The sequence below is a fragment of the Callorhinchus milii genome, unplaced genomic scaffold (genome assembly GCF_018977255.1).
Source record: "Callorhinchus milii isolate IMCB2004 unplaced genomic scaffold, IMCB_Cmil_1.0 Scaffold32, whole genome shotgun sequence".
Classification (NCBI taxonomy): Eukaryota; Metazoa; Chordata; class Chondrichthyes; order Chimaeriformes; family Callorhinchidae; genus Callorhinchus; species Callorhinchus milii.
Window position 1 is genome coordinate 3,596,165 of NW_024704773.1, and position 27,893 is coordinate 3,624,057.

The 27,893-nt window shown below is 40.4% G+C and overlaps 1 protein-coding gene across 4 annotated transcripts in view; it reads right to left on the reverse strand.

Annotated features, from left to right (window-relative positions):
• The window catches only part of slc12a2 (solute carrier family 12 member 2), a 127,623-nt gene that overhangs the window by 24,105 nt on the left and 75,625 nt on the right, over nucleotides 1-27,893 (reverse strand). For all 4 annotated transcript variants that reach the window (XM_042345189.1, XM_042345186.1, XM_042345188.1 and 1 more), the window contains exons 9-14: nucleotides 25,108-25,192; nucleotides 21,605-21,759; nucleotides 7,747-7,854; nucleotides 4,665-4,788; nucleotides 3,698-3,799; nucleotides 2,846-3,001 (exon numbers count right to left, since the gene is read on the reverse strand). In XM_042345189.1, the coding sequence (XP_042201123.1) occupies nucleotides 2,846-3,001; nucleotides 3,698-3,799; nucleotides 4,665-4,788; nucleotides 7,747-7,854; nucleotides 21,605-21,759; nucleotides 25,108-25,192 (730 nt within the window). The remainder of the gene's footprint in view (nucleotides 1-2,845; nucleotides 3,002-3,697; nucleotides 3,800-4,664; nucleotides 4,789-7,746; nucleotides 7,855-21,604; nucleotides 21,760-25,107; nucleotides 25,193-27,893) is intronic.

A 27,893-nucleotide genomic window follows, 5' to 3' on the forward strand; every position in this document is an offset into this window, starting at 1 on the left:
CCCCAAATTCATTAAAAACAAGGGTGCCACAACTATTATCTAACATGGCACTTCTAGGGTATAAACATTGACCGGGTAACAATAGATTTTATATCCAAACATTTTATTATCTAAATATTTACAGCAATTCTTTTTCAATCCCACGGCTGATCTCACAGAGATCCAACATCTTGTCAGGGGTCACAAGGTGTCAGATGGAATAACTGTTTTTGACAATGGAAACCAGGTCATATCACTAAGGATGGGGTTAGGACATCCAACTGCTTGCAAAGCTACATACAGATCCTAAGAACTGGCACAGATCCAAGAAACTCATCGTAACTAGGTAAAGCAATTGCTCTACTTTTTTAAAATTAGTTAACAAAATTGCTGTTCATTCAAGGATTCTGCTATATTATCTGTGACAGCATGTGTTTGTCCTTTTCATATCACAAGATCACAAGATTGCTTTGAATGAAGAAGGTCTTTCGACCCATCTGATTTCTTGCTTCCAGAACACCCCCCGGGTCTGTAGGTGTGATCTAAAAACAGTCCAGCTGCAATAAGGAAGGAAATGTATTTTCCCTTTGTAAAACTGAAAGCTTATGATAAGCCCTAATTGGCCAAATTCTACTGATTTTTCACACAGGAAAAAAGTTAGTAGGAAACAATTTCCTAGGAGGTTTTAAATCATACGCTAAAATTATAGTAGTTATAGTTATTTTTCCTCACTGATGAACAATGTTTCACACACATTTGGAAGTGGCGGGGGGGATGCAGGGAGGGAGGTGGGCAGAAGAGGAGAGAAGGGAGGAAGATGGAATTTGTTCATTGTTTCCTTCCTGATAAACAATGAAGCTCCCTGGCTTTTGTCTGAAAATTCTATGTTTGACAGCAGCCATAAAATAAATGGAAGCAACCAAGAGTCTTCAGAGGTATAATACTGCATGGGCTTAATGGAACGTCAACAAAGTGAAAAGGATTTTTATCCAATAGTCATTTCATTTCGGAAATAAATACTGCAGAAAGGAAATCAGCCTGGGTTCCCTATTCTGACTGCAATTCAGTTGACCTATTTGAACATGGATATCAAGTGAGAACAAGATCATGTAAGGATGTTTGACTGTGATGGTCTGTGATAGGTACCGGCCCAGCTCAGTTCGTAGAACTCTCGCCTTAGAGTCAGAAAATTGCAGGTTCAAGCTCCACAATCAGAACTGTGATCTCATAGGTCTCATAGACTAGCCCAGGTAAAGTCAGTGTCTTCAGGAAAGGTGAGGGCAAATAATGAATGTACAGTACTGAGCAGAATAGCCCCACACCTCTGTGACCTCTCCAGCCTCACCCTCCTGTTCACCTCCCTGCCCAGGTCTACAGTGCATTCCTTGCTCCCTCTGACCAACCATCAGCAATTGACCCAGTCGTTTGTTCCCTATCCTCTGTAGCTCTTTCAAAATCCCTCCACTTCACTTTAAAAGACTTCTTAAAAATCTACTTCTTAATCAACCTTATTTCACCTCCATCCACCCCACCGGTATCATCTCTGTGAAGCACTTTGAAACGTTAGCCTTTGTGAAAAGTGCTATATAAGAGTGTATTATTGTTGGAACACAAGAATATTAGTGAATATTTGCTCCTGTGCTGATAATGGGTTTCAGCGTGAAACATTTATTAGACTCAGAAGTTTTTAAATCGAGAATATCTTAAAGTGAATCATCCTCATAATTGTCCCTGTTGACTAATTTAGAGTTTATGGGTTATTAAGAATGCTAGAAGAATGCGCTTCAGTTTAATACGTCCTAATGGACATGAAAGTTCCTTAAAGGCAATTACTTGACTACAGATGAATAAGTGTTCTCCAGAGAAACCAGGGATATTTTAAGATGTACTTGTTTATTGTTACCAGATTCTCTAGAATACTTGCTACACTAGCTTACCCTTGTGACCAAAAGAACACTGTAAATCATTTGTTTGGATTATGTGGCGTGAACCAGTCAGGCAGACAAAAAGGAAGAGAAAACTACCCGAAAGTTCCATCAGTCACCACCTGATGCTTGGGAACCAGACACAGAAGCCAAGGGTTATCAGCTCACTGAAAGTAACTTATTAAGTTATTAAATAAAGCATTGTCACTCTTCTGTATGATAATCATTTTCAGATAAAACAAAAAAATCCCCCACCTCCACATTACAGTGATGTGACATCACATGTATTCATTGGAGGGAGTAGTGGTATGTGGGACGGGACGGGTGGGGGGGCAGGAGAAAGAGGGCCTTAAAGAGGGAAAGAGAAAGCTATAGGAAAACAAACTTACAGTAAACTCCTGATAATTTGATCCTGGCTTAAATTGTCACTGCCACTGACTCATCGGGTTATCAATATCCCAGCTGCATTTATTTACGTATTTATCCATATGCCTAACTCGCCACTCGGAATAACACATCAACAACAACAACAACAAAATTCTGGACGTATGTTTTACGCACTATCCTGCCCCAACAGCTATGCACTGACCTGCAACATATATTGTCATTAATGTATAAAACATGAAAGCTAAAGCTGCATATACTCTGCTGCAAAAAAACCCTGCCACAGCCTGATGTCATGCAATGCTAATATTTCAACTCTATGTTTGAACGTCAACTGTACAATTAAATTATGTCTATGGGAAAACAGTCAGGAAACGCAGCATCTGGTCACAGGTAATATTTCAGTCAGATTGACAGGCACATTCTGTGTTTTCAGACTTCATTGGACAAGGCCTTACATAGCTCACTAAACAATGAAATGAACCAGATATTTTAGTTAATGAATAGTCAAAAGAAATTGGAAAGATTTGCTTACAGATCACTTGTGTCAACCTCACCTGGCTTTTTGTAGGTGACGTAGATGTACAGAGCGAGGATAATGGCATTGGTTAACAGTGCAGCCCACCAGTTGATGATGAACATCACTCCGCAGCATAAGATAGCACCAACGAGCGAAACCCACATGTTGTAGTACTTAAATGCAGGTCGCCAGCCTAAGCACAAAGTTAGAAGATAGACATCAGAATGTGCGTCAGTGAAATTGTGGAGATTTCACATAATGGAAAATAAACACGAACAGTCTGTTTAAATTTGCGCCATTTGCTGCATGAAACCTAAAGCTGTGTCTAATAAACAGGTAAAAGTCCATAGGTTGTATGACTAGTAAATGCAGTCAGCATTAGACACAAGTATCAGAAAATGATGGGGTGTCATACACACTAATTAAACCAGCTCATTGATCAGTTTGTATCATACACAAAACATGCTTTGCAACTTTTGTTTGAACTTCGTCCTTAATAAATTGGTGAATCTAACTCCATTATGGAGAAAGCAACTGGTAAGCAAAGGAAAGATGGAAAATAAACAGGAAGACTAGACGTTCACTGTATTTATATTTTGCCAGCATTTTTGCAAAAATATTAGGGTGAGAAATCATGAACTTTTTTTTAAATATAAAGGAAATTTAGCTCCAAAAACAAGGAATTTACTGAGTATTCTGGACAGCTGCAAATATTTGCAGGCAAATCAAAGAGACATTCTGTCTACGGCATCCCTCACTTGGATGAGTAAAAGCATGCATCACCTGCCCCAAATTGATTGTATCCAGTAATAAAGTGACAATCACATGGACTGTCACACACAACTTATTGGCAGAAGTTGTATTTTTCATTAAACAGTTTGTTTCTTACCTGGAGATCTAGCAAGTGAGGCATGGAACACGGAGAAGTTGATCAAGGCGTATGAAGCCAGGAAAAAGTTGGATATAATTGGTGCAATGACATTCAGCTCAGCTAAAAAGTAAAACAGATGCATCTTTATAATCAAAATACGCCCAGCGAAATAGTGGAGCCCCATGTTTGAGATCCATATAATCCCAACCCGCGTTATAAGCAAGACGCGATAGTTGGTTTTGACTGGAGTGCAGCTGGTTGGTTTTCGCACTCAAAAAAAACTTCCAGGTCATTACCAACTGTTTCATGTGCAAGCACAAGCAGGAAGCATTTTAATTTGAAGAGGTGGGAGATGTGGGGAAGCAAGCAAAATCTGAGCATGAGCACAGAAAATGGGGCTCACAGTGCAACCATGCTATAAATGAAATTTACGCTATTGTGAAGGCCATTATAAATGGGACTGCGAGTTGTATTACAACTCAGATGAATGGTCCAATGCTAGTTGAGTATTGCCAAAATAAAAATTCTAGCACAAACATCATTTGATGTGCTTAAAAGTCTAAGCTGCCAAATAATCATTTAAATCAAAGACTATATCAGTACTATAAACAGAATGAAATACCTAGTCAAACTACAGCATACTCACCTCATCATACGCCTATTAGAAGCGAGATTTGAATATTTAATTACACCAATTGCAATTTACTGACACAGATGCTACGGGTGGATAATCAAGTGGGACGTTTAACACACGGTACTTTGGCAGTAAGGTTATTAAGGGATAATAATCCTTGCATTTGATATAGAATCAGGACCGAGTTCCAAAGTGCTTCACAGAATATACTGCAAAATGTAGTGACCGTATGTGTGTGGGCGAATGAGGCAGCCAATTTGCGCACTCCAACCTCCCGCAAACCATGAAGTGAACGCCAAATAAAATCGTAGTTTTAGGCATGTGAAAGTTTAAAATTGTTAGTTGACTAACCAATCAGTATGAATCCCAGACCAATGAAGAATGTGAGCAGATAGCCACGCAATGGTTCATTGTTCTTTCCATAGCCAATAGCAAACCCCCGCAGACCGGGATAGATATTGTCTTTGCACAAAGCCTAAACAGAAGAAACAGCTTGGTTACTGGAGTCATCATAACCTACAGCTTGTCTACAAATCCTCTTACTCGCTGTTACAAAAAAAGCAATGTGAGACCACGGAAGAGCTGAAACAAGCTGTCAGACATGCATTTCGCCTCATCACTCCATCATGTTATGTAAGTGACCGATCATGGCCACCGATCATTATCTGTCATGAAAATGTTGCGTCTGGACGTCAAAACATAGTTAAACATTGCACTGAATAAAATTGAGTATTTCTAAATACAATTATTATCATTCTTCCACGTTTCAGTTGTGGGTCAGTGCACTATGTAAAAAAAAAGGGGGTAACAGGACTTTGTGGACACCATTCACAATTGTTTATATTTAAAAAAAATAAAGGATTGCCTGCGAGATTATTAATGTATATTTTCGATGTAAGTTCATCTACACTTCAGAAAGTAGAGAAGTATAAGAGGATATATAATAGTTTTGATTTCTTTCTCTCATGCCATCAGCCTCATTTCTCAAAATTGCAAATGGAAATTTGAATCAGAAAAACCCAAGTCCCTTGACCCCCACTTGCCATCATGAGTTGAGTGGGTTTAGGGTGGTGAGAATAGAAGGTAGAGTCTCATATACCTGCACTGCCCCTACCGCAAAATCTAGTGTTAGCAAACAGTATGTGTTGGACTACCTTGTAAACAGTGAATCAGTATTAATTTCTACCACTAGAGGAACTATTTACATTCATTATCGGAAATGTAGAAGTGAAACTGTAATGTTGGTTTAAAGGATTGTAGTTGCGTCCATGGGCAGGTAGAATCGAGTTCACATCTTCACTCAAACAACACTTTTAATAATAATAATCCCTGCATTTGATATAGCACCTCATCATAACTTCCAGAAGTCTCAAAACGCTTCTCAAGTCTCAAGTGAATTGACCTTATGTTTTGTGGGTGAAACGCGACAGCCAATTGCACACAGCAGATTTCTACAAACAGTCGTGGATTAAATGGCCAATTTGTTTTAAGGGAATATTACTTCTGGAAAAGCCATCTGCCAATCGACTAACAACCGGGTTCCTACTTACTGCTAGATAAACAGAGGCGTGCGGAGTAAGGAAACTTGCCCAACGTTTTGCCCTGCCCTGGAATCGAACCCAGGTCCTTTCGCTTGCAAGGAGAGTGCTCTAACCACTAAGCTCCATAGTGCACCCGCCTTATAACAGTATTCTACCTGATTTATTTATCTTTTGAACTGAATTAGCAAATGTGGGACAATAAATGGATACAATGTGGTTGGATTATTGGAATCCATCCAATAAAATCTGTGCACGTGAGGCTTTTAATGATTAAAGCTCATGGAATTAAACAACTAGTGGGAAGTGTTATTTATTCAATCTCCCTCCCCCACCTCACAGTATTTAAGATCATTTTATTGACATCACTTGGTTGGAAAAGGTAGTTTATAATCAAAGCATTTCCCTGAGCTATAGCCTCAGCATTGGCACATTCCTCTCACTCACCAGCTCTATAACAAGCTGCTCGAGTCTTAGATGATCTAATCCTTCTATGTGCTAAATTAAAATGGACAAGTTCACATAATTGCTTCCAATATCAGTGTACCTGATGAGTGCAATGTTAGTTAACAAAGTTTAATAAGGATATGATTTGAACTGTAAAGCTAAGGTCCGGTTAGTACAGAGACAGAAAAAAACAGCACTGTGGGTTTCAGTGTTTTACAACAACACAGTTCTCTCACTGGGAACACCACCAATTATTGTCGTACCACAACGGCAGTGCCCTTGAAAATGATCTCGATGTTGAGAACCAAGCTGAGCCATGCAGCGATCAAACAGGCACAAGGTGATGCACACTTTACCATGCATGTGAATGACATTATACAAATGTAATCTTGTTGTTGTATTATGGGACGGATAAATCAATGCAGTAATTTGTTTCTGTATTAGCAGATGACTAGAGTGTTCCGGGACTCTTCCCCACATGAAGGGTGCTGTATAAATGCAAGTTGTTGTTGTTCAGCTTTAGATAGGTACATACAATAGAAGTCAATCTGTTCCAATTCTCTTTAGGGTTTCAAGGGTTTGTTCTCTTAACTAGTTGAAGATTTCACATTGGTATGGAGATGGGCAATTTTTCCTTCCGCTGCGTTCGATTAAATACATTGTGGCTAGATACTCATAGGACCATAGTCTGAAGGTAACCAACACACAAAACCATTCACCACCACCAATCTAGCTACCTCACGAATTTCATGTAAATATGAGCAATACTCAGATATCAGACGAGCAACACTTGAGTTAAAAATCTAATGTGCTACTTTGTGTCAAAAATGTGAAAATCTAGCTGTTTCACATGGTGCGTTGCTATTTGCCTCATCTTAAAGAAGTCAGCAAGTTTGTTAGTGGCAGTGATCTCCCTCCCCATTTAAATGCATGCTGGTCACTTCTTATTGAAGGAAATCTGAGGCCTGACCTTTAAAACAGATGCCAGTTATTTTTACACATCACTGATGTAAACAAATAGGTCTGTAACTGCATAGGTCAGATTGGCCTTTTAAAATGCAGCTTCCAGTCCTAAATCTCACCTATTCCACTGTTCTTCCAAGACAATAACTGGTGACACAAATATTCTTCCTGATCTCCCCCAGCAGAGCAGGGCTTAAACCATATTGCCTAAGTTACTGGTTAGTCTCAAGACCCCAACTATACAAGCATCACATTGACATCAAACCCTCTAGTATAATAGGTACCCACCTATTAACTGACAACTTAATAATACTGCATTGAATGAATATACATCAGAGTAAACCTTAAACCACAGATTACTGGGTGAGAGTTCTAGTACTCTGATCTGATATGCATTACGAACACAACAGTCAAATCCTTAAAAAACAATCCCAAATTGTCTGCAAGAATATTCAGGACACTGGTTGACACTACTGAGGACTTACCTGGAATATTTTGGGAGCGCTCACTAGTGAGGCCAGGGCAGAGGAGAGTGTGGCTGAAAAGATCCCTGCAGTAATCAGAGGTGCGAATCCTGACACCGTGCTCATGACCTAAGAAAAGGCACAGTTTAAATTAAAATCAGCTCCCTCTCCTTCAACAATCTTCCCATATCATGAAGACCGACAGGCAGATCCCAAAATGTTATTCACTGCATGCGGTCATAGGTTCAGTTTGCAATTAAAACATTACTTCCAACGTGCACAACAATGCAACCTAATAATAATATTGCTTGCAGTGGATTGATTGTGTAATCTGTGGGTGGAACGTGGCAGCCAGTTTGCACACAGCAATGTCCCACAAACAGTAAGATGCCATAGGCACAGTTGAAGAGATGGGTCTCAAGGTGGGATTTAAAGATAGATAGAGGGGGCGAGGCAAAGGGATTGAGACAGGTAGTACCAGAGGTTAGGGGCACAGTGAAGGAAGCAAGCAGGATACGTCATCTGTTCTTGAAAGCCAAACTGTGGTATGAAAACACTGTGATAACAATAGCAAAGTGAATGCTGTCAGATGCCCTGTGGTCCTCAGTCTCGTCTATTGCCTGTGCTCTTTCAAGACAGTTTATTTTTAGCTTTCTGAACTGTAGACACAATTGTAGACACCTCACATCAGGGTACATGTTAATTTTTCTCGGTGAATGCAATTCTTTTCATAATTTGTATTCTTAACAAAAGTCTCAAAAAGGGAATAGTCTTGAAATAAAGAGGTTAAACAAGGTACTCTAATACATTGGATCAGGAAGCAGTAAGCAGCGGGTGGTTTTGGATCCAAGATTCTTACAATCTGTCAAAAACAGGAGTGTGGAAATTATTACACAGTTCTCTAGAAGGAGAATATATGTTTGCAATCATCTCCTACTTAGACAAGCAGTGATGACCTCCCACTGGTTTGAAGAAAGGAGTCAGCCTCCCACTAGGTTCACCTGACCTCCAGGCAGGATGAAAATTGGTCAAAGCAGGAGTCGGTCACATACCAGATGCAAGTTGTGTCTTAAATTAGATGCATGGTACAAGACAGAAATGCAGTTCTTTTTCCTTTACCAGTGTTCTATTTAGAGCTAAAGCAGAGAGTCACTCCTCTCTTTTTTTGATATATAATTCCATAAAGGAAACCTATGTTGATTACCCCATCCCATCTTTTGAATTGATAAGGTTTCCCACGTGCAAAATTAACATGCTTAAAATTAGTGATGCAAGAGGGAGAGAGGTGGGCAAAGGAGAAACAACAAAAGAAAGCTTAAGAAGTCTGTGTATGGGGGAGGAACCTTTCTTTAATAGAGGAAGGAAGGATCTCAACAGAAATGGGACCTCAAGGGGAAACCACACAACTACACAAGTTCCTGTTTAAACGCCATGATAAAACTTACAAAGCCGAAGGATAAGTAGTACAACGTCACCATCATCAAAAACTTAATTTGGAATAAATAATATTAGCACAAATTCCATCCCTAGTTTTGAGAACTGTATAATTGATCCACAGTCACATGACATCTGGTTAGTGACCACAGAGACTATGAATTTCAAGCCGAATCTCTTTTGCCATTTGAAAATTTAAAATCAGAAAGAAAGTCAGGGTAGAGAAATGTTCCCAATTTTTAAAACTTTAGAACTAAAGTTAGGCCGAATATCAGAACAACCACATTTGGACACATCATCAAAAACTTAAACTTAAAGTTGAACTATCAGCTCTTGAAATCTACATTTGTGTGTGTCTGGAAATTGCATACTTTGGATATTAAAAACAAAATCCCAGTTTCCAATGAGTCATACCCTCACAAGCTGTGATGGGAAGGAATAGCAGCAGAACATCAGTCAGTGCAGCTTTAAACAATAGACCCACAAGGACTCGACACACGCATTATAACTGCACAAAAGGAGGTTAAAAATAGAACCTATTGCCCAGTTCTATTTTTGAAATTGTTCAAGAAAAGCTTGCTTTTCCTGCGAGGTTCAAGGACATGCAACAAAGCTTACAGATGCCTTTTCAACTTTAACCCTCGATGCTTTATTTCATCTCCCTGCACAGTGCTGCAGACAGAGGGAAAAAAAATCAATCTATAAATTATATGCGTGACGCAAGTGCAGTGCCTCACACACCACTACACAAATTAATCACTACAGCCAGCGGTACTGCAATATTTGGATTGAAGTAACAGAAGCTTCGCTCTTCCAGTTTAAGTGGAACATTCTTTGCTTCCATTTCAATCTCTTCATCCTCATCCAAGAGAGGATTCTGGATGCTCGAAAGTGAACAACCTTCACCACAATAATAGATAAATAAAAAATTCTTCCACTTGGTATCGCGTCTTTTACATTGGGAGAATGTCTAAAAGCCCTTCACAGGATATACTGTAAAGTGTGGTGACTGAATTTTTTAGGCAAATGTTCTCTATAGTGGATGCGGTCAATTTGAACAGATCTGTACATATTTTGCCTCTCAGCCCCGAGGCTCTGGAACTCTATCCCCCAGTGCCTTCGCCGCCTCCTCCCTTTCCTCCTTCAAGGCCGGTCTCAAGACCTTTCTCTTTGACCGTGCCTTCAGCTCCCCTCTCGACTCTCTACCCCCTCCTCACTCCCTCCCTTCCCTCCCCTCACCCTGACCATTTCCCCCTGCTCGGGTCCTGACCCAACTGTACAGCGCCTTGGGACGTCCTCCCGACGTGAAAGGCGCTCTATAAATGGAATCTTGTTGTTGTTGTACATATGGCAATCTAAAAATGTTGTTGTGATTCTTTAATACAGCCAGATCGATCTAAAAAAATGTGGAAAAATATTTGTGGCTCTCTCTCTTTGAACCTTGTAGCTCGGATCCCAAATAAAGAACAGAATCCTCCCACTACAATGCTGAGACTTCCAAACTGCGTACAGTGCAGTTCCCACAGGAGATGCATATTGTTTGTGGAAATGCACACGCTGTTGCTTTCAAAGCACCTTCAGGCTTCAAGCATCTCTCTTCAGTAAAAACACTGCACAAATGTGCATTGTTTTAATAACCTGCATGGAAATCACAGCCGAATGGTAGGTTAGAACACTTACATCATGCTGGCACATTTTGAGAGGCGAACAGAGTAAATGATACCGAATGGCAGTCTTGTGATAATGTCAAGGAAAAGCCTTGTGTGCAACTTTAAAATGAAACACATTCCATCAAAAAGTAGCATCCTTTGCAAGGCAGATGCTCAAACTCAACCTGATTTTAACAAGAAACGACCAGACCTCATACTAGTCCAATCAAAAACATAGGTTACTGATGTATGATAGGAAAATCCTTTAACGCAAGCTGGGTGGTTTACTAACTAAATGAAATGTACTGTAATATTATACACATTTGTTATTGAAACACAAGGCAGTAATTATACACAGCAATAGTAATTCTCAGGGCTTTTCATAAATGCTAAAATATTGAAGATGTGCATGCTTTTTAAAAAATTTGTTTGTAGAAAATCGAGTTAAAATTGTCACACATTGACACTATCGGCCCAGGCGGGGTGAAACCTTACACCTCTGTTTACCTAGCAATAAGAAGGAACCCAGTTGTTAATCAACTGGCAGTTCACTTTCCAGGGGTAATAAGCCATAAAAAAAAATTGGTCACTTAATCCATGACCGTTTGTGAGACACTCCAGTGCGAAACTGGTTGCCGCGTTTCGCCCACAAATAGTCAATCCACTTTACAGTATATTCTGTGAAGCATTTTAAGATGTCTCAAAGACGTAATAAGATGCTATCAACAACAAATTATATTTCCTTACTCCACACGTCTAATAATAATCCCTCCAAAACCAAAAACAATAATAAATTGGTCATTTTCAATCTACGACTGTTTGTGGGACATTGCTGTGCGCAATTGGCTGCCGTGTTCGCCCACAAATATATAGTCAATTCACTTTACAATGTGTTCTGTGAAGCGCTTTGGGACGTCCTCCCGACGTGAAAAGCACTTTATCAAATGCAAAGATTATTATTATTATTATATTTGTATAGTGTCTTTCACGTTGGGAGGACATCCCAATGCACTGGACAGTCAGGATTTGGACCTGAGCAGGGGGTGGAATCAGGAGGGGTGGAGGGCAGAGAGGGTAGGGGTAGGAGGTGTGGTCAAAGAGAAGGGTCTTGAGACATGTCTTGAAGGAGGCAAGGGCGGGAGCAAGGTGAAGGGACTGTGGGATGGAGTTCCAAAAGGTTGGGGCAGAGAGGCTGAAGGCCCGACTGATGTGGAAAGGGCCAGAGCCTGCTGAGAGGACAGGTCAATATGGCATTTGATATATCAAATGCAAGGATTATTATTATTAAATTATAGTACATTGAGTAACTTGTACATACAGGTTCCTTCCACTTCTGGTTGGATTTTTAGCAGGATTTAATGTTATAAGACTTTGTATTAAATTATACACAAATGTTGCAGACAAGGTCCAGTACAGGACCTCAGTTTAACTCATTACATCATCAGTAGTACATTAGTTGTCCTTGTGGACTGTGACTGAAACTTTTGGCATTGAGCCATAAACTTTCGATTCAGAGCGAGTGCTACCAACAAAACCAATGTTGCCTCCACGGCCTTTAATTTGCCTACTGGGATACGCTAACATACGGTAAAAGCTCGCATAAGTCTGGTCTGTAAAAATCATATAATTGCCTAAGTCACACATCTGCCCGTGTCGTGTTGAATTTCCTAATAATTATAAGTTTCACATAACTCATACTTTGCATAAGTCATATTAAATGTGAGGTTTACTGTAATAATCCTTGTGTTTGAATATAGCACCATATCACATCAAAATGTCTCAAAGGCCTGCAGAGTTTTTCTGTAAAGTGCAGTAATTGTTTATTTTTAGACAATACAGTCAATTTGGGGTATAGCAACATCCCACAAATAGCCATAAAGTGAATTGCACTTTACTTATTGCAAAAGGGATTAAGGGATATGGGGATAAGGCAGGGTTATGGTATTAGCTGGAGTTAGATTAGAAGATCAGCAATGATTGAATGGCGGGGCAGGCTCGAAGGGCCGAATGGCCTACTCCTGCTCCTACATGTTGTTATGTTATATTAATGGTCCAATTTTTTTTATCTGGGGCATTTGTTGGCCAGGACACGGAAGGAACTCTGTAAGTTAAGGCACATAAACAGTTTACATTGCAATAAAGAAAGGAAAAGGTCAAAATTGCAGAAGAGTTTAAGCTCAACCAGGTGAGTCTTACCCATCAGCCATGGGTGGCTATTACTGAACAGCAAATTTTCAGTGAAACCCAAATAATGCAAGGCATCATTCAAGTGACTCCTCCTCAAGGAGCACAACCCACCCTAGCAACGAATTAAGATATCACTTTCCAAAGCTAACAGGTGACTGGTGACACAGTTGCTTTATCAGGTCACTAATGTGTTCGTATCAATTTAAAAGGATTTTGGAAACAGTTCTCTGGGAATACTAAATAATTCATGCTGCAGCAGTTACTGCGTTTACCTGCAATGTAAACTATGCCACAGCCAAAGTGACAGCTTGGCCAGTGTTTGCCTTTGGATCAGAAGATTTTAGGCTTGATGCCCCCCATCTACTCCAGCTCAAAATATAGTATCATCAACAATGGTACAATAGAAGTCACTGCATTGTCGGTGGTACAGTACTGTCCTTTGATGCAATGCTAAATTAAACTGAGCTTCTGTCTGAGAGTTCTGGTGGCAGTTCTTGCACTTAGTAAGGTCCCATGGTATGGTTTTGAAGAAGAGCAGTTCTCCTAATGTCCTCGTCAATATGCCTTCTGCACCCAGATACTCCAAAAATAAGATTCAACAACATCACAAGATCAATTCAGATAAAGAAGGCCCTTTGGCCATTTGACCTCATCTTTCTAGAATAACCACTTTCCCACCACAGCATTAAGCTANTTTTTTAAACAAGTCTAGTATCCTTATCTCAACCTCCTTCCTGGCAAACTGTTCCAGTCGTTAATTACCCTTCAAGTAAAGAAAATCTTCCTGGTGTCTGTCCTGAAATTATCCTTTGCAACTCCAAACCTACATTCTCTTGTTCTTTTATTTTATGGCATCCTAAAGTATTGTGCTGGGTTTATTTTTCAATCAAATTTAAGATCTTATACATCTCTATAAGGTCCTCTCTGAAACATCTTTTCTCAAACCTGAAGAGCTTGAGCTTGTCTAATTGTTGCGCGTAGCACATTCCTCGAACATTGGGGATGATCCTCGTTGCTCTCCTCTGCATCTAGGGCCCACGCAGCCCAGAATTGTGAGCTGTACTCTAAGTACAGCCTGACCAGAATACTATAGCTTCAGCAAAACATCTGTGAATCTGAACTCAAAGATTTAGCAATATAGCCCAGCATCCTATTTGCCTCCTTTATTCTTGCCTCACAGTTTTTACATGGTGAGCAATGTATCAACTAACACCCCTATACCTTTTTCAGCTTCTCCCTCATTCTTTTGTCTGTGGTTTGTTGGATATTTGGATTTATACCATTTACAGCAAATACAAGTATTTTGATGAATGCTAATTGTCTGTGAATTCATCAATGTTTTTTTCCATCAGTGTCCGAACAGCTGCATAACGTAGAAAAATATCTCGGCTGCTAACATCTGGATATTAATCAACAATCCAGTGCAAAATTGTCGGAAAGCTATGACAAGAGCAGACAGGTTAAGAGCATCACTGGATCAGCTGATTCCTTCACACAACGAGTTGTTCGGATCTGGAATGCATTGTCTGAATTGGTGGTGGAAGCTAACTCGATAACAATTTTTAAGAGAAGTAGATAATTATTTGGGCAGGATAGGTTTGCAGGGCTATGGGGAGAGAGCGGGGGAGTGGGATTGAATTGGATAGCTTTTTTCAAAAAGCCAGCACCAACACAATGGGCTGAATGGCCTCCTTCTGTGCTGTATAACTCGGATTCTATGACTTACCTAGAAATCATTTGCCACAGAAAGAGACTGAATTCACTTCGAATTAATAAATAGCTGAGTGGAATTTCAAAACCAGAATCTTCGAGTACCAAGTTGCAAGTTCAAACAGAACTACATGAGATGATGAGCACACATATAACTTTTGACAACACCAGGATAAAAATAACCAATTATGCAAAAATACAAAAGCAGGAAGGCATTTGAACATGTGGATTTGCCTAAAATGAGACACCCACCTCAAAGAGTTTGTCTCTGCTGGTTATGTGACCTACCTACAGTACAAAGAGTATAATTAAAGAATAAATCAGCTCATCATTGCTCTACTAAAAAAAATGTGGTCACTCAATCCATAACTGTTTGTGGATCACTGTTGTGTGCAATTGGCTGTGGCGTTTCAACCACAAAATATACAGTCAAATCACTTTACAGTATATTCTGTGAAGCGCTTTGAGACAACAACAACAACAACAAGATTCCATTTATAGAGCGCCTTTCACGTCAGGAGGACGTCCCAAGGCGCTGCACAGTTGGGTCATGACCCGAGCAGGGGGGAAATGGTCAGGGTGAGGGGAGGGAAGGGAGGGAGAGAGGAGGGGGGAAATGGTCAGGGTGAGGGGAGGGAAGGGAGGGAGCGAGGAGGAGGAAGAGAGTCGAGAGGGGAGCTGAAGGCACGGTCAAAGAGAAAGGTTTTGAGACCGGCCTTGAAGGAGGAAAGGGAGGAAGCAAGGCAAAGGCACTGGGGGATGGAGTTCCAGAGCCTCGGGGCTGAGAGGCTGAAGGCCCGACCACCGATAGTAGGGCGGTTGGGGCGGGGGACGTGGAGCAGACCGGAGCCAGAGGAACGGAGGGTACGGGCAGGTAGGTTGGGGATAGTAGGTTGGAGAGGTAGGAGGGAGCAAGGCCGTGAATGGCCTTGTAGGTGAGGATGAGGATCTTGAAATCAAGACGTCTCAACGATGTGATAAGGCGCTATATCAAATCCAAGGATTATTGTTGTTATTATTTACACTGCATACTTCACTACATATGAAGTATAAATATATATAAAACCTAAACGGGGATAATATTTTTGGAAAAGCGTTTCAGAAAGCAAAATTGCTTTGAAACAAAAGATTACGCAATTTATTTTTTTCATCAAATAGGATAGAATTTCCTCAAAGTTATTCAAACAGCATTAAAGTGCACGTTTAATCTACAGCATGTGACTGGGCCAACATTGGTTTATTGTCCTACCCTTTTTTTTTAAAAACAACAAATCTCTTCGAGACAACAGCCTATTATAATGGCAGGTTTTTAGCATCTAGAAAAATGTGACTGGCACACAGCCTTCATCAATCACAGTCCAACAGTGTCTTTCCAATGTTGTATCAATGTCAAGCTGAAGATTCAGCAGCATGCGCCTCATGAATGCTTGCTTTCATCTGGACGGTCTTTGCAAGTCTTATGACCATAAAAACAAATACCCATTATTGAAAGTTTTAACATTTACAACTTATTATTCAACAGCGATTCTTAATTTCTTTTTTATTTTACAGAACATAATGCAAGCATTCATTAAAGTATCCGGGACATCCTTTGTACTGAAATTCAACTAAGCGGTTCCACTATTTGCTTTGTTGCACTTTTCATTTAAAGAAGCTAACTTTATGCCATTACTTAGCTCCTATTCAAATCTTCTTCTCTGTGTTCGAAGTATGATTAAACAAAATATTAAAATGTTAAGTTTACTTTAAACCACATCACAACTTCAGTCAAAAATGCCAGTAGCTGTATTCTCTGTGATATTTCTAAATATTAATTCCAGCAAGTTTATTCCTCCACACGCACTTCATCTCCCAGTTAAGGATTTTCAATTCAATCATTTTGATTCAATTTCCTTCCTCAAAGCTTAGAAAACCTTTCCTTACAACAACAACAAATTAGAATAACAAGATTACATTTGCATAGCGCCTTTCACATCGGGAGGACGTCCCAAGGCGCTGGACAATGTACAGCATTTCAGACTCGAGCTGGGGTCGGGGGGGGGGAGGGGAAGGGGGGTGATCGATGGCAAGGTCGAAGAGGAGGGTCTTGAGGTGGGATTTGAAGGAGGTTAAGGAGGGGGCGAGTGATTGGGGGATGGAATTCCAGAAGTTGGAGGCAGAGTGGCTGAAGGCTCTCCCGCCAATGGTGGGGCGGGTGGGTCAGGGGACGTGGAGCAGGCCAGAGCCGGCTGAGCGGAGGGAATGGACAGGTTGGTAGGGTTTAGGAGATCGTAGAGGTAGGGTGGGCTGAGGCCATTTGAGGGCTCTGTAGGTGAGGACCAGGATCTTGAACTGGATCCTCTGAAGGATAGGGAGCCAATGGCTTGGTGAGTTGAAGTGTGCAACCATGGAGGTTGATGCTGCCAGAGCCTGAGGTGCAGAGGCACTGGCACGAGCCAATCAGGAGGACATCAGTCTTGTTCACATTCAACTGTAGGAAATTTGCCCTCATCCAGGACTTGATGTCCGACAGGCAGTCTGTCAGGACAGCAGTGATCCTGGTGTTGAGGGTGGAGGCAGAAACATAGAGTTGGGTGTCATCCGCATACATATGAAAGTTGACCCAATGTCTGTGGATGATGTCACCAGGGGGGAGCTTGTAGATATTAAAGAGGAGAGGGCCAAGGACAGAGCCCTGGTATATTACACTTGTATAGTGCCCTTCACGTTGGAAAGACGTCCCAAGACGCTGGACAATGAGGGGTTTTGGACCCGAATGGGAGTTGGGGTTAGAAGTGGAGGAGGCAGAGGGGTTAGGGGTGGGAGGGTGGCCAAAAGCACGGTCGAAGAGGAAGGTCATCAGATGGGAATTGAAGGAAGCAAGAGAGGGGGTGAGGAGGAGGGATTGCAGGATAGAGTTCCAGAGTGTGGGGGCAGATATGCTGAATGGCCGGCCGCCAATGGTGGAGCAGGAAGTGCAGGGGGACCTGAAGCAAGCCAGTGTCTGCCGAGTGGAGGGAGTGGATGGGTTGATATGGGATTATGAAGTCAGAGAGATAGCGGGGAGCAAGACCATGGAGGGCCTTGAAAATAAGAACAAGGGTTTTGTATTCGATTCTCTGAGGAATGGGGAGCCAGTGAAGCCGGGCAAGAACAGGGGTGATTGGTTCCTGGAGCCTGGTGGGGGAGAGGACACAAGTTCCAGAGACCTGAATACTACTTTATAAAAGTAGGAAACGGCAAAAATGGAGTTAAAAATCATGAGGGAAAGTACTGTTACGTGCGAGAATGCAAAATATTTTGAATATTCTAAGTTGTACAAGGTGAGTAAGAAAACAAAGCCAGGAAGTGAAGGTGGTTTAGGATGTGGCAGTTGGGACTACAATCATAAGCTTAACAAAACCATAGATTAAACATAGTACGTAACCCATATTCTTCCTCATGTGGTCATCCTCCACATACAATTAAATTAGACTAAGAAGGGAGGGAGATTTAGATGGGGAAATTGGAATCAATCATTGTACGTATGTATGATGCATAACCTAACATTCTTCCTCATTTGGTCCATATGTCACTGAATTACATGTCACTGAATTATGGTAGGACAAATGATTAAAGTTAGTGGGGTGTAGGCTCAACCCTACTGCTCTGGAGAGGCTAGTTGGGGCATAGCAATATTACAACATTCAAAAATGTATCCATATCTGCAGTTCAATAAATGCTGATTTGCAAGAATCCAGAGGCATCTACATATTTCTTTATGAAATGTCAATGCTAAAAATGTACAATGTTTAAGGGAATGCCAACATAGGAAAATTTTGGTTAACTCTTGTCATTTAAACTTTGATTTGAACAAATTTAACAAAATGTGACATAATTGCATTATTTTCTATTCTCCAGCAGTAAAAGTATATTTATGTCCAGTTTTGAATTGTGATGCAAAGAAATTCTAAAAAAAATTCTATCTTCCAATATGATCACCAAAAATGTACAATTTGCTGCTGTCTGTGCAGTCATTCAGCCCTTGTAGCCTCTGCTGTATGCTTGCTTGTTAGCAATGGGAAGGGGAATAAATCACCACATCATCTTCCTAATTGCATAATGGTACCCAGTTAAACATACCCCTCTGGAAAATTTTCAATATTTCACCAAGCAAAATTCTTAAAAGTCGAGGAAATGAAGACGAAATTCAGCTCAGGGTAGTTAGCAGGAATTTTAAGCAGTGAATCTGGCTGAGAATTTTGAACTATTCGGTTACATGCCAGAATAAAGCACAAGATACCTTAATGTTTCCCCAAATGGCTGATCTCTTCATTACTAAACAATAATTATTGAGCGTACTGAATCCTTGCAATTAACTGCCATAATAAGGGCACTGAACTGTAATAAGGGCATATTAACAACTAGTTATTGCAATTGCCACATTGGAGAATTATGAACCACTGGCAATCAAGTGTTACACAAGGGCAATAAAAACTGTTAGGTGCAACAAAAAATAAGTCACAAGATACAACCACTTTACTGAGCTACAGGTCTCTTTATATCATCTCCAGCCATTCAGAGAATTGACATCACAGTATATTTATCTTTCATCTTAAAATTAATGTCCCTCATAATACCATACTATATACAGTGATCATTTTAATTCTAATTTCATAACCAATAATACTTGTATTTGATTTAGTGCCTGGGAGGATGTCTCAAAGCGCTCACAGTATATACTGCAAAATGTAGCAGTGACTGTGTATTTTGTAGACAAATGCAACAGCCAATTTGCATATAGCAATGTCTTACGTATATCCATGGAATAAGTGACCAATTTTTATCTGGGATATTGCCAGCTAGCAGCTAGGACAAACTGCCTTCTCGTTCTCAAATAGGTTTATGAGATCTTTAATGTCCAACTGAACATGGGATCTCAGTTTTAACGTCTTGTTTGAAAGATGGCACTTCTGATTAAAGTAACAACTCCACATTCAAAAATGACCGTTACAATAGTGCTTCCCACAGTCCATCCTCTTGCTGTGAAACTAATGTGGCCTTTTAAACATCCAGTATACAGTAACATTTTCTTTAAATTGTTCAATTCTATTTGGCAAAGCAACCAATTCAAAAAATGGACAGCTGTCTGCTATGCTCATCATCAATACCAGATTTCATCTGACAATTCTATTTGTTTCACAATAGCATACTATGAAGCCTTTTGACATAAACCCCATCTGTTTTGAAATTAAAAACCTCAATGTAATCATGTTAGCAAATAGAAAATCGAATTAAACCAAATAAAAGAGCTATTGAACATGAAAGTACTCCATGAGTGATAATGGTGAGAATAGATATGCAAATAAACTATTGTTCGTTCAATCTCATCACGCCTCCTTTGACCAGCACATAATAGCTAATAGCTACACTGCCATTAAACTATGTATTGCTATTCTTGTGCACTAATGTCTTGTAGGATTTCTAATTTGGAAATGTGGTTGAAAAGCGTTAATGGCGTAAATTCACTGCCTATCGTGAGAATAAATGGCAGCTGAGGTAGGATAGATCACCATGGAGCTCTGGGGCGGACATCACCTACAAGAAACAGAAACAGAAGTCGCTGGGAACACTCAGCAGGTCAGGCAGCATCTATGGAGAAAGGAAAGTGAGTCAACGTTTCAGGTCCACGATCCTTCGTCCGTTCTGAATGGCCCACTCCAGCACCTGCAGTATTTTGTGTTTTGTTTACCACCAGTAAGAGGGTTTCAGAAGCATTCCAATCAGGACCTGTTTCGGGATCCGTTACTGTAAAGCGCTCTGAGACGCTGTCCAGCATGGAGGGCGCTATATAAATCCAAGTTGTTGTTGTTGTTTGGCCAGCATAAATGTACAGCACAAAAGAGGCCATTCGGCTCACTGAGTTCACACTAACTCATACAGCAAAGAGATTAATTTAATCCCACTGCCCCACCTTATCCCAGACCCCTTCATGCCCTCTCTTTCATGCCCGTCTACTTCCCTCTTGAAAGCTACCATGGACTCTGCCTCCATTACGCTACATCGGAGTTTGCAGATTCTTTCGGAGGAGGTCCCTGAAAGGTTAAATGACTCTGGACACCAAGAGGTTATAGGGCCAAAAGATTTTCTTGCTCAGTAGGGATTAAAAGGCTAACTCAGTTTCCTTTGGCTGAATCTTATGAACAATCTGATATCACAGGGAAGGGGAGAAGCGACAAAGAAACCTGCATTCTAGCAAATCATCAAGGACTATTGTCTAGCTTTCTGCAGCAAAATTTGAGCAACTATGCGTTCTGAAATCTCACCAAATGTCACATAGCAGCATCTCAATGCTAGTTGTTTTATCTCGATCACTCTTGTGCTGGTGATCCATACCCTCAGCGCTATTGAGAACAGCCAATAAAACAGTAAATGAGTCATTCTGTCTGAAAGTTCAAATGGGTTTAAATGTCATGAGCTGTCTGATTGGAAGCAGTGTGTCTAGTGGTGAGGGACATGTAAAACGGCAGTTGCAAATCTAATAACAAACCACTGAGAGCCAGGGTAATTTGAGAACGTAATTCAGGATATTAAAATCTTCCCGATCAGCCTCACCCACGAACAAATGCAACTCAGACAAGTGTTACCAGTACTGAACCCCAGTATGGGCCAGTAGCACCTTAAGAAGAGGGGAAGAAATCTGGCAACAAAAAATAAAATATAATCAGATGATGTGCTTCATCTTCCAATTTATTCCTGGATCTGAATGTAATTAATCCAAGAGCACTGACCTCCAATGGATTGGGATGATTCAGTAGGGTTTCATTAAAATGTCAAAGAAATCCATCAATATACACTGCTTAGAAACTATATACAATTTCACATTAATCAGTGAGGCACTGCCTAAGGACACTTGGGCGAACTAAAAATTCCTTTCTCACCTGGAAGTTGTTCATCAGGCCATAATCACATCGATTTGTGTCGCAGTAGGAGAAATTGAAACCCAATCTGCAGGCTGCTGTAGTGCAGTTCGTCACGGTTCCAGGGATAAATGCATCACTGATGTTACCAGTGGCATCACGGACAATGCAGGCACCTGACGAAAAGCACAAAGGGAAATTAAATAAATTCTAGTTTGTTCCTGGTCCTAACAGTACAGAGTTATTTTGCATTTCTTTACAGCTCAATGCATGCACAATTAAACTTCTTGCAGTGTAAATCCAAGCAAAAAGTGGAACATTGTGTTGGCTGTCTTATGCTGCTAACTAAAAATAGCAATCTTTTCCCATTATAAAAAAAGAACAAATTACATTTATATAGGTCCTTTTATGTCGGAAGCACGTCCCAAGGCGCTGGACAGTTAAGGGTTTGCACCCTAGCCGGGGGTTGGAATCAAGAGCGTTGGAGGAGTAAGGGTAGGAGTGTGGCAAAAGGCACGATGAAAGAGGAAGGTCTTGAGACAGGCCTCAAAGGAGGGAATGCAGAGGGATTTGGGGATGGAGTTCCAAAGGGTGGGGGCAGAAAAGCTGAAGTCCTGCCTGCCAATGGTGGGGTGGGCTGGGCGAGGGACAGTGGAGGAGGCCAGTGCCCACTGAAGGGAGGAAGTGGACAGGTTGGTTTGGTGTTCAGAGGTCACAAAGCTAGGGAGGAGCACGACCATGGATGGCTTTAAAAGTGAGGACAAGGATAGCGAAGCAGAGGAAAGTTTGCTACTTTCGTGATCAGCATGAGAAAGGCTCCCTATTAATTCACTGAACTAAGCTTTCTTAGCTTTTATCATTCACATTGTGGCGTCCTGTAGCTCAGTGGTTAAGCACTCACTTTGCAAGCGAGAGACCTGGGTTCAATTCCTGGCAGGGTGAAACTTTGGGCAAGTTTCCTTACTCCACACGCTTGATAATAATCTCTCAAAAAAAACAATAATAAATTGGTCATTTCAATCCATGACTGTTTGTGGGACACGGCTGCACGGAATTGGCTGCCGCATTTTTGCCCACAAATATATAGTCAATTCACTTTGCAGTCTATTCTGTGAAGCGCTTTGAGACGTCTAGAACACGTGAAAAGCAATATATCAAATGCAAGGATTATTATTATTATTATTATTAATTCTGAAATAATCTCAAATCTGTCCCCTCTTGTTAAAATATAACCCAGAAATTTGATAAGTTTCAAAAACAAATCTTAAAGCACTCCACAAGTAACGGCCAGAGTATAGGACTTGCTTTTATAAGAAACAAAATTTGTGTGAATGGAATTGTATGTAAATAATAATCATCCTTATATTTGATACAGAGCCTTTTGTATCAGAAGGATGTCTCAAGGTGCTTCACAGGATATACTGTAAAATGCAGTATATTTTATAGGCCAAGTTACATTATTTTTCTTTCAATTAGCTGAATAATGGTCAGGCTTAAAAAAAGTGCAGGGTTTGAACCAATCTGTTCATTTTAAAACCCTTCAGCCAGCCAAATGTTATAATGCATTTAGAATTTTGCTACTCAATCTCTTTCATTCTTCAGATCAAATTTATACATCAAGGCTCCCATTCAAGAGGCCTTTTTTGATTCAGTCCTGTGGATGGACCGAAGGGCTTTCTTTATCCAAACTGATCTCGTAAACTCATGAAACATGTAGAAGTCAAACAACCAATGTTTTACAACATCAGGAGCTCGAAAGGGACAAATAAAATAATCTTGCTCTATTGATTAATTAATTTTATTTATTTATTTATTAATTAATTTTCCACACAAACATAAGAATTCCACTTTTCAGTGCGTTACGTTATTAGATTAGCGACAGTCACAATTTAACCCTTTTAAACTGACACGGCCTCCAAACCAAGGTTTCAGCACTCGGTTTAAAAATGGCCTTTGAAGAACAGTAAAAATATCAAATAATAGATTATTTTACACAACACAAAATCAATCCACTTATGTCAAACATACATCAGCAACAAACTACATTTGTATAGCGCCCTTCACGTAGGAAAGACGTCCCAGGGCGGAAAGACCTAAGCAGGAGCAGCTGCAGGATCAAACGGCTCTCACAGATGAGTTACTTTACCTACCTTCTATTTTTATTCTTCCAATTATTCTTACAATTTCTACAATTACAAGAAGCAACATCTATTTGGATTAGTGGCTTGAGTCCATTTAAGCTTCAAATGAGTGAAAAGAACCATTTGTGGCTAAGGTCACCCCAGTCACCATTATTAGAAAAATACATCAACACCTTCAAATCAAGTCTATTGTAATTTATTCTCAGACCTGGTTTTCACACAATCACTGGTATGTTTCGTCACTTGCTTATCAGAACATATTGCATGCTTTGAGAATCAGTGAGAAGAGTCCCAAGAAGGAACCTACTAGTTAGAAGCTTTCAACTGAATAGTCTTAGGTTTTCCTCATGATGATGTGTGCACTAATACCTCGATAATATTAAAAAGGCTAAACAAGAGAAGGGTAGGGTGAAAAGGTTCAGTATAATTCGCTCATTCAGAACTAGAATGTTAAGAGCTGAATATATCCCTTAGTTCCAGTACTTTTAAAAGGTACTTTGAAATGGGGTAAAAAGCCGATAACCTTCATAAAACAATGCAGCTCCTGTCTTGTGGATCCCCAAAACATTTTAGATTGAGGCTTCAATTGTAGTATTACATATGTTCATATCTGATTCTAAAAAATCTCGGAAAGAAACCTGAGAGGCAATTTTTTGTCAAACTGACCCAGCCTGGTGAGCGAGCACATCTTATTCTTCCCGGTCAGTAAACTTACTGACAATCAGCTCTTTAGGATCTAAATAGGTAGCGGCTTAGGAAACTGGAGGAGAAACGGTTCACTGACGTCACTCCAAGGTCAATCACACAAGTGAACCAATGTTTGCTTTGAAAATGATAGTTTACTTACCTCCTGATTAATATTTTACTGCAATAAAGCTTTCATTGTTCCACGATCACCAAGACCATAAAGTAAAAGAAAGCTTTTCATTCATGTAACCCAAGTTGAAAGCAAAGAGTAAACATTTTGGATAAATGACTAGCCACTTCAAACATTTAATAAGTCACCTAACCACTTTGGCCTATCTCATTCTCTCCGCTACTCTTTCCAACCTTGCTGGTGTACTAAAATATAGGCATTGGCCATTCATCAAGGTTTATTATTTGTACAATTGTACTGAAAGACAGCTTAGCAGTCTATAGCGTTCTATGAAACACTACACTATTGTTTTCGCCTTTCAAGGTCATAGCATTCTTATGAGAATGTCATTTTCCTCCGAAATTTTAAATGGGATCCAAAATTATCAAACACTGGAAAATAAAATGACATATACACTAAAACGTAAAGGATAAACTACATTGATCAAAGGAAAATATTTTCCATTTCTAATCCGAACTGCTTCTTTGACAAACTAAAATCAGATTTGTACACAATAGTGACATTACCTGTTGCAACAGCTGCTCCTGCATACACTATTGTGGTGATTAAAATAGCCAAGAGTGTTCCCTTAGGTATAGCCGATTGCGGATCCTTAAAAAGAGAAGGAAACAAAATGCCAGATGAACTTTGAACTAATTTTTCCGGTTTCATTTCCCCTCTTCCACTGTTTAAGATGCTGAATAACTACCTAGGGTTACACGCCACCCCCCCCCCCCCCCCCAAATCACCATTAACAGCAGTGCAATTGGACAAGCAAAGTTTATTTGACCTCAGACAGATAGACAGGGTCTTGTTTGAGAAATACAGTCCTTCGATGAGTCAGTTGGTGAATTCAACATCCTGCGTGAAATTGAGTCATACATTGGAGGAGGTTCCAGGATTGGAAAAAATAAATAGGTTGGGTTCCCACGTTTAGCTTACCAACCAATGATCTTTACTGGAAAGTCTGTGGAAATTTGTGAGAGAGAGTGAAGAGACAAAAAAAAAGAGACTGACAAAACCTGGTTGTTATGATCTCTGGTTGAATAGTTTTCTCACTGCTTCGGGTTGTAAATGAAGAATGCCTCTCAGCTTCAGGTGTGGCCACCTATAAAATTCTACCCAACCAAGGTCAATCCCTTTCCATTCACAAGACCAGGAAGAGGAGCATTTGTTTACGATCTTCTCAGCTGGCTTCTTTCACTACCTTCGCCAGTTATTCCCTTCTCAAAATTAGTTTACGTACTTTTCACTGGAATCTAGGGTGATAAATTGTTATCAGGTAGGATCGCAGGTAGAGAAGGCTGTTTTAAATGGGGAAACAGATTCCAGATTCCATGTACGCTGAATACAAAAGTCAGGAAATGGTGACAAATTTGTAGAAGACTTTTGGTCAGGCTGCAGCTGGAATATTGTGTGCTGCTTTCGGCAGTAAGTTACAGAAAGAATATTAGAGCTATGCAGAGGCTGCAGTTGTAGATCTGTGAGGTTAAAACTGAAAACAAGATATAGCTATGAGGAGAGGCTAGAGAGGTTAGGACTCATTTCTTTGGAGCAGAGAAGGTTGAGGAGTGGTATGACATAGAATTAATCACAGAAAAAATTATAGTAAACCTGTGGCCTAACGTTAATTTAAATCACTTAACATTTAAACTCTTACAGAAAAAAGTCTTCCACCTCAATCACATGCTGAAACTATTGTGGAATATCTTATGACATTTTCACTTACACACAAGATACTGAATTTTCTGAAAAGCATTACTAAACTAGCGAGATATAGATATAGTGTTGGAAGTGCACACAATAAAGCCCACTGACTTGCTGGAAACATGGTAGGCAAAACTGGTAAAGATGCAATATGAGGACATAAGTCACATTGGAATGAACGAATGCACATGTCATCACTAGTGAAAATAGCAGCTACCCCACCCCACCAATCGAAAACAATATTTGGCAATAGTGAGACCATGTCTATTACAGGATATTTACCCATCACTTTGTGCTGTGGGTGGTAGCTGGGGGTGCTGGGGAGAAAGAAGGGGAAGAAGTCAAGTGACGTCTGTTAGAAAGTGTTCATACCCATGGGGGCTCTGGCTTGGCAATTTCCCCCACAGCCAAAGAAAACGCCAACAATTGCTACCCCAACAACACATGAGAAATAATAATAATCCTTGCGTTTGATACAGCGCCTTACCACGTCAATGAGACGTCTCAAAGTGCTTCATAGAATATATTGCAAAGTGGATTGACTGTAATTTGTGGGCAAAACGCGACAGCCAATTGTGCACAGCAGTGTCCCACAAACAGTCGTGAATTGAGACATCAATTTTTTTTAAGGGAACAGCTAGTTGAGTGAGTTAAGGGAGGGTGCAAGTCTCTATGCAAGAATCTTAGCCCAGCAAACCAGGAGTCCCAGAAGAGGAGGATAAGGAAATAGAGACTTCATCTGTACTGTACAAAATATTGTCATCTCTACCTCCTCCTCCTCCAAAAGCCATGACTATTGCAAGACCCTAATTTCTCTCCTGAACACACTGCCTGATGTTTAGGGTAAGAGCCAATAGCTTTATGGCACCTTATTCATTGTTAAGATGTAAGCCTGGACATACAGTCTTGGCCACCTATGACCATGTAGGAGAAGGATCACAATCTAGATTGACCCTGAAGGACACCCACACATACACTTTACAGTAAAACCCAGGCAATTTGGTCACCTTTCCAGCACAGAAGTTGTGCTGGGAAGAGGTTGTTGGTCGATTGGCGGATCACTTTTCCAGGGATAATAATTCCTTCAAAATTATAAAATAACAGTCACCTGTTTGTAGGACATTCCTGTACACAATTGGCTGCCACGTTTCGCCCACAAAATATACAGTTAATTCACTTTACAGGATATTCTGTGAAGCGCTTTGAGACGTCTCAAAGACGTGATAAGGCACTACATCAAATGCAAGGATTATTGTTATTATTATAGAAATGCTGAAGATAGCTGCAACATTGGCTGCTGCCACAGCAGAGATTGACAAATTCAATCTCTGCTGAGTCAAGCGCTCTGAGATGCTACCCTGTGTAAGGATTGCTATATAAATGCAAGTTGGTGTTGTCTCATCTGAGATGTAACTTCTGATCTGTACTTTTGCCTTAGTTCTACATCAGGTGATGGTTTTAATCAATAGACTATTGGGGGAAGGAGGTAAAGAGGCAACAGGATAAGGAAGGGAGGCTGTCTTCAAAATATGTAACAACAGGAAAACCACAAAGGTCTTTCCAGTTCTCAGTTGGTGTAGCTCAGTTCCAGCTGCAGCCTCAACAC